This window comes from Leopardus geoffroyi, chromosome B3 (genome assembly GCF_018350155.1).
Source record: "Leopardus geoffroyi isolate Oge1 chromosome B3, O.geoffroyi_Oge1_pat1.0, whole genome shotgun sequence".
Lineage (NCBI taxonomy): Eukaryota > Metazoa > Chordata > Mammalia > Carnivora > Felidae > Leopardus > Leopardus geoffroyi.
This window is the reverse complement of record NC_059337.1, coordinates 147,016,808-147,033,371: the sequence shown is the minus strand read 5'-3', so window position 1 is coordinate 147,033,371 and position 16,564 is coordinate 147,016,808. Positions and strand designations below refer to the sequence as shown.

Genomic DNA, 16,564 nt, shown 5'->3' with positions numbered 1-16,564 from the left:
GGGAGGCCTGCTCCCTCACGCTGTCCTCATGCGCGCCCTCCCCCAGGTCAAGTCGGTACTTGCCACCGTCCTGCAGAAGCCGCAGACTTTCCAGGACTACGCAAACGTACAGGCGGCGAAGTAGCCGGGAGCCAGAGCAACGAGGGCTCGCTTCCCCCTCCCCCTCCCCCTCCCCATGTCTGAGGCAGTCTGCCTGCCTTGGGGGGGGGGGGGGGGGCGGGGAAGCGCAGCACACAGGCATCCAGAAGGTTCCAGCTCAGCCCCAAGGTCCAAGGCACCGATGGGACCTGCCAATCACAGCCCCTACCCCTCCCACTTTGGGACAAGCCGCAGAAGGTCATCGGTCCCTCGACAAAGTGACCTGGAGTCAGGGCCACTCCTGTTCTGACCAAACAACCCCCAAAGCACGCTGAGGGGGAAGCCCGTGGCCCCGCCCACCGCTGAGTTCTGAGCCAAAAAAGACTCGGAGCCCAAGCCCAGACTCAGCCTGACCTCCCTGCCACCGGGTCCAAGTGCCTGCCCCTGGGCCCAGCCTTCCCGCCGGCCACGCGCAGCACCTGCCCCTGCAGAATGCAGGTCTGCGGGCAGGGCTCCCGGTGGGAGGAGGGGTCTGGCAGCAGAAGGAACTGCCCACGGGTCCTGGGCCAGCAGCTCCCACCCTGTCCACCCAGGCCCCATGTGACCTCTCACTCCTGGCTTGGCAACCCTCTTGCCCTGTTAACTTCATTTTGAGTTTCTTAGTAAAGTGCCTTCTTCCAAATCCCTGTCACCTGAACACTTTTTGGAAGAGGTGCCTGCTGTCCTGCGGGGATGGTGGGAGGCAGGTCTGCCCAAGGATGTAGACAAGGGGCCAGAGAGAACGGGCAGGGGGCAGTTCTGGGCCTGAAGGCCCAGGTGGCCAGCCAGCGGCTCCCTGCAAGAATCCCTCTGACGCCCCAGACACCCCAGCTCGGTCCCCATCACGCCCGCTCTGCCGACGTCAAGACTCACTGCCCCTTCCCATGCTAATGTGAACGCAACAGTCTGCCCGTGACAAACTCGCAGTAGCTACCTCTCTGTCTGTGCAGAAGGCCACAGGAACACAGCAGCGCAATCACCAAGGTCAGAGCCCCTCCAGACACCACCAGTCACCCACCCCAATCTGTCCACCCACTGAGCGCACACAGACAGGCCAATCCTCGGCCCCCATCCCACCAGCCAGCCTGGATGTCCCAGTGAGCTGAGCGAGACACAAAAGCAAACGAGCTGTCTGGGGCTGGCCACCGCCATCTTCGAGAAGAAACCTGATGAGCCTGGAAGGCAGGAGCCAAGATGCCGGTGAGACAGCCAGCTGACCAAGGACAGTGGTGGGCATGAGGCTGTGCCCCGCTCCTGAGAATAAAGAGGTGGTTTCCCTGGGTGGAGAGACCTTCCCACAAGGGTCTCTATGAAGTCCACTGGAAATTGGGGGAGAATACGTGAACACACACAATGAAAAGTAGGATTCCTTTATATACAAAATGTTTGGGAACCAATAAAAGGAAAGAAAGTGAGCAGTGGATCCTTCACAGAGAGGAAAAACCAAAGGGCCAATGAGAAGACAATGTTTCAATAACTACAGAAGTTACACTAAGGAGGAAGCCAGAGGGGCACAGCCCTCTCAGCCCTGTCTGAGGGGGTGTGATTTGTTAGGACCATCGCTCAGGGCCCATGGCCGCATTCCCAGCACCCGAATGCCCAGACCCTCTGGAAAAAGAGATTCTGCTCGTGGAGGTGGCCTTCCACAGAAAGCCTCCCATCCCTGTCCCATGTCCCACGGGCTCTGACACAAACCAGGAATGGAAATGAGGGACAGCAAGTGTGCAGCCTGGGGGCAGGAAACCCAGGATTGGGCAACTCTGAGGTTCGTTCAGAGACACAGAGGATTTGGTCTAAATGGAACATCAGGGAAGCCGGGGATGGGGGCTAAAACAGGTCAAGGCCACACCACAGCCCACCAGACACTCACATGCAGACACACACAGTCCCAGGAAACCAGGCCCCACACTGATAAAATACAGGAGATATTCAGCTTTAAGGCTCTTCCTGAGTGCCCAGGAAGGCTCTACTTTGACCAAGGCCAGAACAACATGACCAGACTTCCCAGCAGGGGCTCCTTCTCTGCCCTGAGCACATGCCATACATCTGCTTCAGCGGCAAATAACCTGCAGGAAACATTGCAAACAGGAAGATAAGAGTAAGACCTCCCCATGTTCCCATAAGGTTGGAGCCCGCAGCCTTGCACGTACTGAAAACAGGACATGAGTCTGTGACTTTCTGGAATGTTCGTCATGAGTATCTGTAGCTCTTCATGTGAGAAACCCCCACACTAAAGGTTGCTTCTGGAGCGAGTGTGGGTCCCAGCAGCTGCCTCACGTGGGCTCCAGTAAATCCTTTCTCCTTTTTCTCTAAAATTGTATAAAAGGGGGGCGCCTGGGTGGCTCAGTCGGTTAAGCGTCCGACTTCGGCTCAGGTCATGATCTCGCGGTTCGTGAGTTCAAGCCCCGCGTCGGGCTCTGTGCTGACAGCTCAGAGCCTGGAGCCTGTTTCAGATTCTGGGTCTCCCTCTCTCTCTCTGACCCTCCCCCGTTCATGGCTCTGTCTCTCTCTGTCTCAAAAATAAATAAACGTTAAAAAAAAATTGGTTTCATTTATAAAAAAAAAATAAAAAATAAAAAATAAAATTGTATAAAAGGGGTGCAGGGTGGTACGTGCCCTGTATTTTATATGCAGGTTCCAGGATGCAGTAGAGGCCACACCAAGTGTGGGAGGAAATACCGAGGCCATGGCACTGGGATAGCATGCAAAATTACAGATAGATTATAGATAGATAGAAAGATAGATAGATAGATAGATAGATAGATAGATAGATAAAGGTGGGTAGATAGACGATAGGTAGATAGATGATAGACTGATAGATGATGGTAGATAGATAGGCTGGTATAGATAGATAGATAGATAGATAGATAAGGTAGGTAGATAGATGATTGATAGATGATAGTTGACAGATAGATGATAGACTGATAGATGATGATGATGATGATGATAAATAGGCTGGTATAGATAGGTAGGTAGGTAGATAGGCAGACAGATGATAGATTGATAGACAGATAGATGATAGGTAAACTGATAGATGATGATAGAGTAAAATTTTAAGAAAGTTCTGCTATTTTGCACCAAGACCCACCCTCACCTGCAAGTTTCTCACATGCCACAGCCTAGGTCCTTCCTCCCACCTCCTGGGCTGGAGGCCCCCTGAGGGCAGAGCTGTCTTCTTTCTCTGACTTGTGGCCCAGATCCTGAGACCCACCCTATAGACCCCAGAACGAGGACAACAAGGGCTCGGCTCACACGGGCCCCCAGTGCTCATGGGCAGAATGCGTGTCCCCCAAGCTTGGGAGGACAGAGTGCTGGTCACCAGTCAAGAGAGGCCTGCAGAGGCCAGTCACACTGGGAGCACAGTCTGAGAGCAGGGTAGGAGAGGATCGTGCCAGCAGTAAGAGGCTGCATTCTCAGGGTCCCCTCTGTCCCTCCTTCTTTCCTTCTCTTATGAATCCACCACAGCAGGCTGAACAGTGGCCCCCCAAAGCTATGCCCACGGCCTAATCCCTGGAACCTGTGAATGTGACTTTGGGAAAAGGGTCTTTGCAGATGTGATTAAAGTTAAGGACCTTAAGATGAGATCGTCCAGACCCCAAACCTGATGGCAGGTGACTTTACAAGAGGCAGAAGAGGAGAGACAGATGCAGAGACAGACGCAGAGAAGCCACGTGAAGAACGGAAGCAGAGACGGAAGGACACAGCCACAACCCCAGGGGTGCTTGGGGCCCCAGGAGCTGGAAGAGACAGGAATGTTGTTTGAAGACCCTCAGTCCGTGGTCCTTGGTCACAGCAGCCACGGGATGCTCAGATGCCCAGCCAGCAGGCCTCAGCCAAGAGGAAGTCCCTCCTCCTTCAAGAAAAGCCCAAGGAGGCTAGTATCCAAAATCTATAAAGGACTCACCAAACCCCACACCTGAAAAATAAATAATCCAATGAAGAAATGGGCAGAAAACGTGAATAGACACTTCTCTAAAGAAGACATCCAGGTGGCCAACAGGCACATGAAAAGATGCTCAATGTTGCTCCTCATCAGGGAAATACAAATCAAAACCACACTCAGATATCACCTCACGCCAGAGTGGCTAAAATGAACAAATCGGGAGACTATAGATGCTGGCGAGGATGTGGAGAAACGGGAACCCTCTGGCACTGTTGGTGGGAATGCAAACTGGTGCAGCCGCTCTGGAAAGCAGTGTGGAGGTTCCTCAAAAAATTAAAAATAGATCTACCCTATGACCCAGCAATAGCACTGCTAGGAATTTACCCAAGGGATACAGGAGTGCTGACGCATAGGCGCACTTGTACCCCAATGTTTACAGCAGCACTTTCAACAATAGCCAAATTATGGAAAGAGCCTAAGTGTCCATCCACTGATGAACAGAGAAAGAAATTGTGGTTTATATACACAATGGAGTACTACGTGGCAATGAGAAAGAATGAAATATGGCCTTCTGTAGCAACGTGGATGGAACTGGAGAGTGTGATGCTGAGTGAAATAAGTCATACAGAGAAAGGCAGATACCATATGTTTTCACTCTCATGTGGATCCTGAGACACTTAACAGAAGACCATGCGGGAGGGGAAGGGAAAAAGTGGTTAGAGAGGGAGGGAGCCAAAGCATAAGAGACTCTTAAAAACTGAGAACAAACTGAGGGTTGATGGGGGGTGGGAGGGAGGGGAGGGCGGGTGACGGGCATGGAGGAGGGCACCAGTTGGGAGGAACACTGGGTGTTGTATGGAAACCGATTTGACAGTAAATTTCATATTTAAAAAATAAACACATAATTAAAAAAAGCCCAAGGAGTATTCCCTGGCTCTTTCCACCCCCAGTAGGACCCTCGCGCTGGGCACAGCCCCTGACACGTGGCAGGTGCTTGGTCAGTCTTCACAGAGTGCATTTCAGACCTCTTTCCTGAGTCCAGGTCCTTCCACCCACGGATGGACGAGACCCTGATGTCGCATCTCAGGTCCAGGGGCACCTCCTCTTCTGCCCTGCGTCCCAGGTTGTCTGTGTGCATGCTGCCCACGTGTGGGTGCCCAAGTTGAGGAGCAGGGAGGCTGAAGGAGAAGGTGGCCCACCGAGTCTGCCCGACCCGTCTCTCACTTCCCCTGCTCTCTGGGGCAGGGGCTGCTCGGGGGGGAACCCCAGTGCTTTGGACCCTCAGGGGGTGCAGAGTCCAGGGACTCACGGGCACCTGCCTCAGGGACAGTCCCCTGCTCACAAGGGTATGCAGGGCTGGCGGGATGAATTATTCCTTATGGGTGATTCTGGGGGATCCTGGGGTTCATAACGAAACCCCCAGAGCTCCCTGGAGCCAGGCCGCTGTGTGTCTGTGCCATCCTGGGCTCCTCCTGGCCTGCCCTGACTCCCCCTTCCTTGGGCCTGCCCTGACTCCCCCTTCCTTGGGCCATCAGAGCCCACCAGGGGGAAAAAAACATTGGCAGACATCTCCATCGAGCCTGAAGCTTGCTGCCACTCCCCCTGGTGGTGTCCTTCCTGGGAGTGGACCATTGGTTCCTGTGTGTGGCTCCAGAACCTTCTGTGCATGAAGAAGTGAATGATCAAACGGGCACAGACACAAGCTGGGCCCAACCTGCACCAGGGAGGGCCAGTCAGGACGCACAGAAGAGGCAACTCGGGAGCTCAGACAGCGGCAGGAGAGCCCTGGCTCTGGAGGGTGGGCTGGGGAGCTGGCCCTACCCACAGAACTCCAGGCTCCCAGACAGGGACAGCCCCCATGCCCTCACCCCAGCCATACCCTGGGGCCCCAGCTGTTTGAGGGCTGTTCGAGGAAGGGTGGCCACAATCACAGCCAGGCTGGAGTGGCTCTTCACGCTCATACCCTCCCCCGTGGCCAGAAGGTCTGCCGAGGCCTGCTGGCTTGCCAGGGGTTACTCTGGGAAAGCCCTGTCCCTCCAGGCCCCACCCCTGCAGGCCTTCAGTCCACCTCCACTTCTGAGACCATCTCTACCCCAGTGTCCCTGAGCCCTCCCTGTGTCTATTGCAGCCTTTGCCTCCTGGCCTCTCAGCCCCCAGCCAGCCACATGGAGCCGTGACCCCACCAGGGCACCCGACTTTGCACCCACATGACCCCAGGCCAGAGTCAGCCTCCCGGGGGTCGTACCGGCCAGGCCGCACACACCTGGCTCCACCACAGCCAGACCACAGACCAGACATGACGTGGAGGCGAGCAGCCACCACTGGTGGGACAGGAAGTGGGCAAGTGACCCCATCTGTGGGCCAGACACAGTCACGCAGCCCACCGACAACACTAATGGCCCAGAGGAGGGCAGGTGGCTGCTGAGACCCTGCGGCCATCAGGTGGGAATGCAGGAGGCCCAGGCCTCATCCTCAACTTCAATGCTCTGGGGAGGCAGATGGACGTACGGCCCTGGGCCACCTGGCTGAGGGAAGCCTGAGCCTCTCAGATGCAGTGGACCCTCCAGCAGCCTTGACCATGTGGGTCCAGGTGCGGCTCAGGCCTCCTCTCTTCAGTGAGCCCGTCCTGAACGCTGCTGTGCCCTAGAGGATGGAGAACGGGCACCAGGACAGAGAGCAGATGGAGAAAGGAGGGTCGGCATGACGCCCCAGATCACAGGGCCGAGCTGTAACAGGCAGCTAGCTAGGTGAATGTGGGCTGGGCTGGGCTGAACTGTTCTGGGCTGGGCTGGGCTGAACTGGGCTGTTCTGGACTGAACTGGGCTGAACTGGGCTGGGCTGGGCTGCACTGGGCTGCACTGGGCTGAACTAGGCTGAGCTGGTCTGTTCTGGACTGAACGGGGCTGAGCTGGTCTGTTCTGGACTGAACTGGGCTGAACTGAGCTGGGCTTGGCTGGGCTGAACTAGGCTGAACTGGGCTGGAATGGGCTGAGCTGAGTTGAACTGGGCTGAACTGAGCTGACCTGGGCTGAGCTGGGCTGAGCTGAGTTGAACGGGGCTGAGCTGGGCTGGGCTGAGCTGGGCTGAGCTGGGCTGGGCTGAACTGGGCTGAGCTGAGCTGACCTGGGCTGAGCTGGGCTGGGCTGAACTGGGCTGAACTGAGCTGACCTGGGCTGAGCTGGGCTGGACTGGGCTGATCTGGGCTGGGCTGAACTGGGCTGAACTGACCAGGGCTGAACTGGGCTGAGCTGAGCTGAGTTAAACTGGGCTGAACTGGGCTGAGCTGGGCTGGGCTGGGCTGGGCTAGGTTGAGCTAAACCAGGCTGGGCTGAGCTGAGTTGAACTGGGCTGAGCTGGGCTGAGCTGGGCTGGGCTGGGCTGAGCTGAGCTGAGCTGGGCTGGGCTGAGCTGAGCTGGGCTAGGTTGAGCTAAACCGGTCTGGGCTGGGCTGAGTTGAACTGGGCTGAGCTGGGATGAACTGGGCTGAACTGGGCTGAGCTGGGCTGGGCTGGGCTGGGCTAGGTTGAGCTAAACCGAGCTGGGCTGAGCTGAGTTGAACTGGACTGAGCTGGGCTGGGCTGGGCTGGGCTGAGCTTACCTGGGCTGAGCTGGGCTTAACTGGGCTGAGCTGAGCTGAGCTGGGCTGAGCTGGGCTGAGCTGAGCTGGGCTGAGCTGAGCTAGGCTGGGCTGAGCTTAGCTGGGTTGCACTGGGCTGAGCTGGGCTGGGCTGAGCTGAGCTGGGCTGGGCTGGGCTGAGCTGGGCTGAGGTGAGCCAGGCTGAACTGGGCTGAACTGGGCTGAGCTGGGCTGAGCTGGGCTGAGCTGGGCTAAGCTGGGCTAAGCTGAGCTGAGCTGAGTTGAACTGGGCTGAGCTGAGCTGAGCTGGGCCGAGCTGGGCTGAACTGGGCTGAGCTGAGCTGGGCTGGGCTGGGCTGAGCTGGGCTGGGCTGAGCTGAGCTGGGCTGAGCTGGGCTGAACTGGGCTTAACTGGGCTGAGCTGAGCTGGGCTGAGCTGAGCTGGGCTGGGCTGGGCTGAACTGGGCTGAACTGAGCTGACCTGGGCCGAGCTGGGCTGAACTGGGCTTAACTGGGCTGAGCTGAGCTGGGCTGAGCTGAGCTGGGCTGGGCTGGGCTGAACTGGGCTGAACTGAGCTGACCTGGGCCGAGCTGGGCTGAACTGGGCTGAGCTAAACCGGGCTGGGCTGAGCTTAGCTTAGCTGGCTTGCCCTGGGCTGAGCTGGGTTGGGCTGAGCTAAGCTGAGCTGAGCTGGATTGCACTGGGCTGAGCTGAGCCAGGCTGAACTGGGCTGAGCTGGACTGAGCTGGGCTGAGCTGGGCTGGGCTAAGCTGAGCTGCGCTGAGCTGGGCTTAACTGGGCTGAGCTGGGCTGAGCTGGGCTGGGCTGAGCTGAGCTGGGCTGGGCTGGGCTGAACTGGGCTGAACTGAGCTGACCTGGGCCGAGCTGGGCTGAGCTGGGCTGAGCTGAGTTGAACTGGGCTGAACTGAGCTGAGCTGGGCTCAGCTGAGCTCAGCTGAGTTGAACTGGGCTGAGCTGGACTGAGCTGGGCTGAGCTGGGCTGGGCTAAGCTGAGCTGCGCTGAGCTGGGCTTAACTGGGCTGGGCTGAGCTGAGCTGGGCTGGGCTGGGCTGAACTGGGCGGAACTGAGCTGACCTGGGCCGAGCTGGGCTGAGCTGGGCTGAGCTGAGTTGAACTGGGCTGAACTGGGCTGAACTTGGCTGAGATGGACTGAACTGGGCTGAACTGAGCTGACCTGGGCTCAGCTGAGTTGAACTGAGCTGACCTGGGCTGAGCTGGGCTGAACTGGGCTGAACTGAGCTGACCTGGGCCGAGCTGGGCTGAACTGGGCTGAGCTAAACCGGGCTGGGCTGGGCTGAGCTCAGCTGGCTTGCCCTGGGCTGAGCTGAGCTGAGCTGAGCTGGGTTGCACTGGGCTGAGCTGAGCCAGGCTGAACTGGGCTGAGCTGGGCTGAGCTGGGCTGAGCTGGGCTAAGCTGAGCTGAACTGGGCTGAGCTGGGCTGAGCTGGGCTGAGCTGGGCTGGGCTGGGCTGAGCTGAGCTGAGCTGGGCTGACCTGGGCTGGGCTGAGCTGAGCTGAGCTGGGCTGACCTGGGCTGGGCTGAGCTGGGCTGAGCTGGGCTGGGCTGGGCTGAGCTGAGCTGAGCTGCGCTGAGTTGAACTGGACTGAGCTGGGCTGGGCTGGGCTGGGCTGGGCTGACCTGGGCTGAGCTGGGCTTAGCTGAGTTGAACTGAGCTGACCTGGGCTGAGCTGGGCCTAGCTGGGCTGACCTGGGCTGACCTGGGCTGAGCTGGCCTGAACTGGGCTGGGCTAGGGTGCAAGGGAAGGTGTTGTCCGGGTTAGTGTCAGCCCCCAGAGATCTGGTCTCCAGCCAGGCTGGCCCCTGTGTTCCTCGGGGATGCATGAGGGCCATGCTACTTCCTTTGCAGCCATGGTCCCCTCTCTCCTCACCAGTCCCTGAAGGAAATTGGTCCTGTATGAGCAGATCATGCCTTGTGTTCTTGACTTTTCCAGCAGGGATATCCCAGGACTGAGTTGAAATTAGGCCTCTGACCTCCAAAACTTCATAGGCCACAGAGGTCAACGGTCACTGGTCTGGAGGCTGCGGGTGGGTGGGTGGATGGGGACCCTGACTGGTTGGTGGGAAGGGGGTCCCGGAGGAACAGACCTCGTCTCCTGCCCTGTGCCACCTCTTACCTGGCAACAGGCCCTGGTGCAGACTCGCTTCAAGCCTGGACTGCTCTGCCTGTGCCCCCGCTCTGGGCCCACCTGTCATGGTCCCCAAAGCCCAGCAGAGAGCATGTCTGTGCCCACTGCACAGATGGGAAGCTGAAAGTCCAGCAGCACGTGCGGACTCAGCCAGTGAGTGGGAGAGCCGTGTTCAATAACCACGAATCCCGTCTGGGAGCGGCCTGTGCCCGAGGCCTTCTCCCAGGAACATGTCCAGGTCCTCGTGCTAGAACCCTGACAAGCACGTTCGGAAACAGTGCAAGAGGACCCAGGCAGCCGGTTCCGACCCCGGGTCCATGGCACGTGAGCTGAATGACCTCAGGGCTGTCACTAACCCTCTCTGTGCCAGATTCCTCCAGTGTAAAGGAGAAACGGGCATCATCCCGGGCTTGTGAGGCCGTCACGGGTCCGGGCAGCATGCGGGCCCACCGCCTCACAGAGCGTCCTGTGTTGCAGAGTCCAAAACCAGCCCCCGTGTCTTCCCGCTGAGCCTCAGGACCAGTGACCCAGCCGGGCAAGTGGTCATTGCCTGCCTGGTGCGAGGGTTCTTCCCGCCGGAGCCCGTGAAAGTGACTTGGAGCCCCAGCAAGGAAGGCGCGTCCATCCGGAACTTCCCCGCAGTGAAGTCTGCTTCCGGGAACCTGTACACCATGAGCAGCCAGATGACCCTGCCGGCTAGCCAGTGCCCCGATGGCACGTCCCTGCAATGCCGCGTGGAGCACTATTCCAGCACCAGCCCGGCCGTGTCTGTGCCCTGCAGAGGTCAGAGGGCAGGCTGGGGCGGGGCGGGGGCCACCGCATTCTCACCCTGACCCACCACCTGGAACTCCCCTGGGACGAGAGTGGGCTGCCAGGCCCAGCTCCCAGCGAGTGGCCGAGACAGGCACCCGGGAAGGAGCTGGAGGGAGGGGGAGAGGAGGTGGGCAGAGGGGCTCACTGACCTGCTCAACCTTCCCCCCCGTTCCAGTTGAACCCCCTCCTCTGTGTTCCCCGTGCAATGAACCCCACCTGTCACTACACAAGCCCGCCCTCGAGGACCTGCTTCTGGGCTCCAATGCCAGCATCACGTGCACACTGAGCGGCCTGAACAACCCCAAGGGTGCCCTGTTCTCCTGGACACCCTCAGGGGGGAAGGAGGCCATCCAGAAGCCCCCAGAGCGTGACTCCTGCGGCTGCTACAGTGTGTCCAGTGTCCTTCCAGGCTGCGCTGAGCCATGGAACCGCGGGGAGAACTTCTCCTGCACTGCCACCCATCCCGAGCTCAAAACGCCAAAAACTGACACCATCTCCAAAGTCCTAGGTGGGCCCAGACCCTGACCGTGAGGTGCCGTTGGGCAACTCCTTGGCCTGCCTCCTCCCTCGAGCCCCTGGGCTTAGAGGCTCCCACCCACATTTTACTAGAGGACACTGAGGCATGGGGTGCCCAGACCCCCCACCCGGCTCTCTGCCCTGCGGGGAACACTTTCCCGAGGACACTGAGGCTTGGGGTGCCCAGACCCCCCACCCGGCTCTCTGTCCTCCGGGGAACACTTTCCCGAGGACACTGAGGCTTGGGGTGCCCAGACCCCCCACCCGGCTCTCTGTCCTCCGGGGAACACTTTCCCGAGGACACTGAGGCTTGGGGTGCCCAGACCCCCCACCCGGCTCTCTGTCCTCCGGGGAACACTTTCCCGAGGACACTGAGGCTTGGGGTGCCCAGACCCCCCACCCGGCTCTCTGCCCTCCGGGGAACACTTTCCCGAGGACACTGAGGCTTGGGGTGTCCAGACCCCCCACCCGGCTCTCTGTCCTCCGGAGAACACTTTCCCGAGGACACTGAGGCTTGGGGTGCCCAGACCCCCCACCCGGCTCTCTGCCCTGCGGGGAACACTTTCCCGAGGACACTGAGGCTTGGGGTGCCCAGACCCCCCACCCGGCTCTCTGCCCTGCGGGGAACACTTTCCCGAGGACACTGAGGCTTGGGGTGTCCAGACCCCCCACCCGGCTCTCTGCCCTGCGGGGAACACTTTCCCGAGGACACTGAGGCTTGGGGTGCCCAGAGCCCCCACCCGGCTCTCTGCCCTCCGGGGAACACTTTCCCGAGGACACTGAGGCTTGGGGTGCCCAGACCCCCCACCCGGCTCTCTGTCCTCCGGAGAACACTTTCCCAAGGACACTGAGGCTTGGGGTGCCCAGACCCTTAACCCAGCTTTCTGCCCTCCAGAGAACACTTTCCGGCCCCAGGTCCACCTGCTGCCGCCGCCGTCGGAAGAGCTGGCCCTCAATGAGCTGGTGTCGCTGACGTGCCTCGTGCGAGGCTTCAGCCCCGAGGACGTGCTGGTACGATGGCTGCAAGGATCCCAGGAGCTGTCCCGGGAGAAGTACCTGACCTGGGGCCCCCTGCGGGAGCCCGACCAGAGCGTCCCCACCTTCGCCACGACCAGCGTGCTGCGAGTGTCGGCCGAGGACTGGAAGCAGGGGGAGAAGTTCTCCTGCATGGTGGGTCACGAGGCCCTGCCCCTGGCCTTCACCCAGAAGACCATCGACCGCCTGGCGGGTAAACCCACCCACGTCAACGTGTCTGTGGTCATGTCGGATGTGGAAGGCGTCTGCTACTGAACTGCCCACCTGCCCCTCCCTGAATAAACTCCGTACTGGCCCAAAGCAGCCCCACGCTTCCCTCAGGCTGCCTGTCTGTCCATATTCGGGGTCTGCGGCCGGGGCACGGCAGGGCCCGCAGGGGGGGAGGGCGACTGCTACCCTGACCCTTTGGGGCCTCACTTTCCTTGCTCGGCCTTCACACCCGTGTGTGCGTGTGCGTGTGCGTGTGTGAGCACATGGTGCACGGCAAGGCAAGCTGGGAGCCAAACCCGAGGTCGACAGTCAGCGAGGTGGGCACAGCCCAGTGGGTCCTGAGCAGCGGGCACCACGCAAGTCCTCAGTGGGCAGGCGACGTGGTCTCGGATCTCAGAAAATGCCTCTAGGGGCAGCTGTGAGGGACGAGAGGGAGGCAGGAGAGCAGGTGGCCGGTGAGGAGGCTGGTGTCACCGTCAGGGGCCACGGCAGGAAAGAGGGGAGGGCAGGATCCTAGGGGCTCGCGCCACGGGTGGTGAAACGCACACGGTTGTGGGACGGCCTCACTGATGCACCCAGCGAGGGAGCCACCCTGCACCAAACGACTCTGTAGGCAGCACACACATGCCCCAGGCTCACACTCACGCGCACGCACACACGTCTAGATGCAGGAAGCTCACAGCCCAGACCCGGGTCCACGAAGGCAAGGGGGGGGGGGGTGTGTTCCCTGCCCAAGATTCCCCACCTGGCCTGTGTGCTCCCCGGGCACAGCTCAGGGCCCGGTTCCACAGACCCTCCCAGGCAGCCCCTGCTCCCTGCCTGACCCCCGGATTCAGGTCTCCCATCTCTTCCTGGACCCGAGTATGGATATGGCAAGGGCAGGCCAGGGAGGGGTGAGGAGAGACAGCTCCCACCAGGGCTCCTCTGCAGCTGCTGCTGCGGGAGGCCCCGGCAGGAAGACAGAGCTTAGAGGCCCTACCGTGGCCACCGTGGGACACCTGGAGGTACAGCTCCCACAAGGGGGCAGCGGGGCCCCTGCTCTCATCTCAGACACCTGCTGGGCTTCCCCACGGGACCTGGCCTCTGGCCTCCCGCCACTGCTCCCAGAGCCAAAGTGAGCTGGGGACGCCACCCACATGGCCACCGCTCCCCTCTCAAAAGTCTGGCCACCAAGGGAGCCGGTGCCTGGCCCGGAGGAAGAGCTTCCTAAAGAGATGGGGGAGAGGAAGAGTCAATAGATGAGGGGGACAGCAGACAGACAGCAGACAGTCAGGCAGACACAACACAGGACATGTAATGGAAGGAAGGATGGACAGACAGGTGGATGGTAGGAAGGAGAGGGACGGACCGACGGATGGAAGGATGGATGACTGGATGTGTCAGCATGTGACAAGCAGATCCAAATCCCACTTACCACAGAAGGTCTGTGTCCTAAGACCCTGAAGACAGCCCGTGCTGGTGGCCTTCGCCTGGGCCTCCCTCAAACTCCTTGTAGCCTATCAGCCACATTCCCTGGGAAGGCAGCGTGCCCTCAGACCCAGAGCCCTGTCTCACCCCGGAGCATCCGAGGGTGGCATGCCTGGTCCTCCCTGACCCCACCCAGGGCCCAGGCCCAGGCCAAGCCAAGAACATAGGGCTTGCCGAGCACACAGACGGGGTGGGCGTCCAGGAGGCCTTGAGCTTGAGCTCCATTTAGAGCAGCACAACTCTGGCCCTGCCAGGTCTCTCTCCCCAGGGTCCTGCCAGGACTCCCTCAGACATGGGGGGCCTTGGGCATCTGAAAGACTGCAAGGGTCCCAGCCCCTTCCCTGGGCACCTGTCACTCATCCTCCCCGAGGCAGCCCCAGTCCTGTGAGAGGGCACCCCACTGTCCCGACCCCGAGGGCCCGTGGAAGGGAGGGCCTGGGCTCGCGCCCACCTGTGCAGGCGTGGGTCTGGCAGACTCTCAGTGTCTTGCAGGTTGCCGGGAGCCACTTCCCTGGCTGGTGCTGGACCTACCGCAAGAAGACCTGGAGGAAGACGCCCCAGGAGCCAGCCTGTGGCCCACCACGGTCACCTTGCTCACCCTCTTCCTACTGAGTCTCTTCTACGGCACAGCGCTGACCGTGACAAGTGTGCGGGGCCCAACCGACAGCAGAGAGGGCCCCCAGTACTGAGCAGAAGCCAGCCAGGCACACGGGTGGGGTGAGGAGGCAGAGGGGTGGGCTGACGGGGACAGGGGGCTCGGCCACCAGAGCATCTGCCTACTCCACGCCCTTGGGGTTGGGGCGGTGGGGGGGGGGGGGTCTGGCCTCCCAGGGAGGTGATCCCCTCACAGACACTGAGGATGTGGGTGGTCCTGGGGCCGGGGCTTCAATGTCCCCCAGCAGGCTCTGGGAGTTAGGTTCCCTGGGTGAAGTCATTGTAGGATTCAATCCGTCTCCCCTGAGGCAGGCCAGGGCTGGGGACAGGGCACTGGCAAGGAACTCCCCTGGACCCTGACCCCACTGTGTTTGCAGGGAGGAGGCTGGAGGAGCTTCTGGGAAGCCCAGCTGGATGTCAGAGCTCAGCGCTGCTCAGAAACTGCCCGCCCACCCCCCCACACAGGCCGTGCTGGCACAATAAACTGATCCCAAAGGCAAAGGTTCTCAGACTCTGAATGAGAGGAGGGAAAAGAGAGGGACAGAGGTTTGGGATAAGGGGACACCTCCCTCAAGGCCCAGGGTGAGGGTCCTTCACCTAGAACCCACCTGATCTGATCCTCCATAAGACACAGGCACCGGACAAGAACCGTCCTTCACCAAGGACAGTATGAAGCAAGACCCCTGCCAAGAACAGCACCCAGCACCCTGGTCTTGGTCACTGGGCCCTTGTCCTGGTCACTGAGCCCAAGTCATGATTCACTGAGACCTGGTCATGATCACTGAGGCCCTGGTCCTCATCGCTGAGCCCTGGTCCTGGTCACTGAGCTCTAGTCCTGATCACTGGCCCCTATAGGGTCCTTGTGACTGAGCCCTGGTCCTCATCACTGTGACCTGGTCCTGGTCACTGAGCCCTGGTTATGATCACTGGTCCCTAGTCCTGGTCACTAAGCCCTAGTCCTGGTCACTGAGACCTGGCTATGATCACTGGGCCTTGGTCCTGATCACTGAGACCTGGTCTTGCTCACTGAGCTCTGGTCCTGATCACTGACCCCTAGTCCTTGTGACTGAGCTTTGGTCCCTGTCACTGGGTCCTGGTCCTGGTCACTGGGCCCTGATTCTGGTCACTGAGCCTTGGACCTAATCACTAAGCCATGGTCCTGGCCACTCAGCCTGGGTCCTAATCCTTGTGCCTGGCCCTTGTCACTGAGCCCTGGTCCTGACATTGTACCCTGGTACTCATCACTCAGCCCTGGTCTAGTCACTGTGGCCTGATCTAATCACCATGTCCCTGTCATGATTATTTTATTCTGATCACTTATCCATGGTCCTCAACACTGAACCCTGTTCCTGATCACTGGTCCCTGGTCTGATGACTGAGCTCTAGTCCTGATCACTGAGCCTGGTCACTGAGCCTGGTCCTGATCACTGAGCCCTGGTCCTGGTCACTGAACCCTGGCCTTGGTCACTGAGCCCTGGTCCTGGTCACTAAGCCTGGTCCTGGTCACTGAGCCTGGTCTTCTTGGTCACTGAGCCTGGTCCTGATCACTGAGCCCTGGTCCTGGTCACTGAACCCTGGCCTTGGTCACTGAGCCTGGTCCTGATCACTGAGCCTGGTCTTGGTCACTAAGCCTGAGCTTTGTCCTAGTCACCGAGCCCTCGTCCTGGTCACTGAGCCCTGGTCTTGATCACTGATCCCTGGTCCTGGTCACTGAGCCTGGTCCTGATCACTGAGCCTGGTCTTGGTCACTAAGGCTGAGCTTTGTCCTAGTCACTGAGCCTGGTCTTGATCACTGAGCCCTGGTCCTGGTCACTGAGTCTTGTCTGGTCACTGAGCCCTCATCCTGATCACTGAGCCTGGTCTTGATCACTGAGCCTTGGTCTTGGTCACTGAGTCTGGTCCTGGTCACTGAGCCTGTTCCATACCACTAAGCCCTGATCCTGGTCACTGAGTCTTGTCTGGTCACTGAGCCCTCATCCTGATCACTGAGCCCTGGTCCTGATCACTGAGCCCTGGTCCTGGTCACTGAGCCCTGGTCTTGGTCACTGAGCCTGGGCCTGGTCACTGAGCCTGGGCCTTGTCACTCTGCCCTGGTCCTGGTCACTGAGCCCTGGCCTTGGTC

The 16,564-nt window shown here is 59.9% G+C and overlaps 1 gene segment (V, D, J or C); it reads left to right on the top strand.

Moving 5' to 3' along the window:
* LOC123584378 overlaps positions 1-12,414 on the top strand; it is a 208,305-nt gene extending 195,891 nt beyond the window's left edge. Inside the window, 3 exon segments of the C gene segment in view lie at positions 10,225-10,530; positions 10,736-11,068; positions 11,972-12,414. Of these exon segments, the coding sequence occupies positions 10,225-10,530; positions 10,736-11,068; positions 11,972-12,366 (1,034 nt within the window).
* The last annotated feature ends 4,150 nt before the right edge of the window (positions 12,415-16,564 follow it).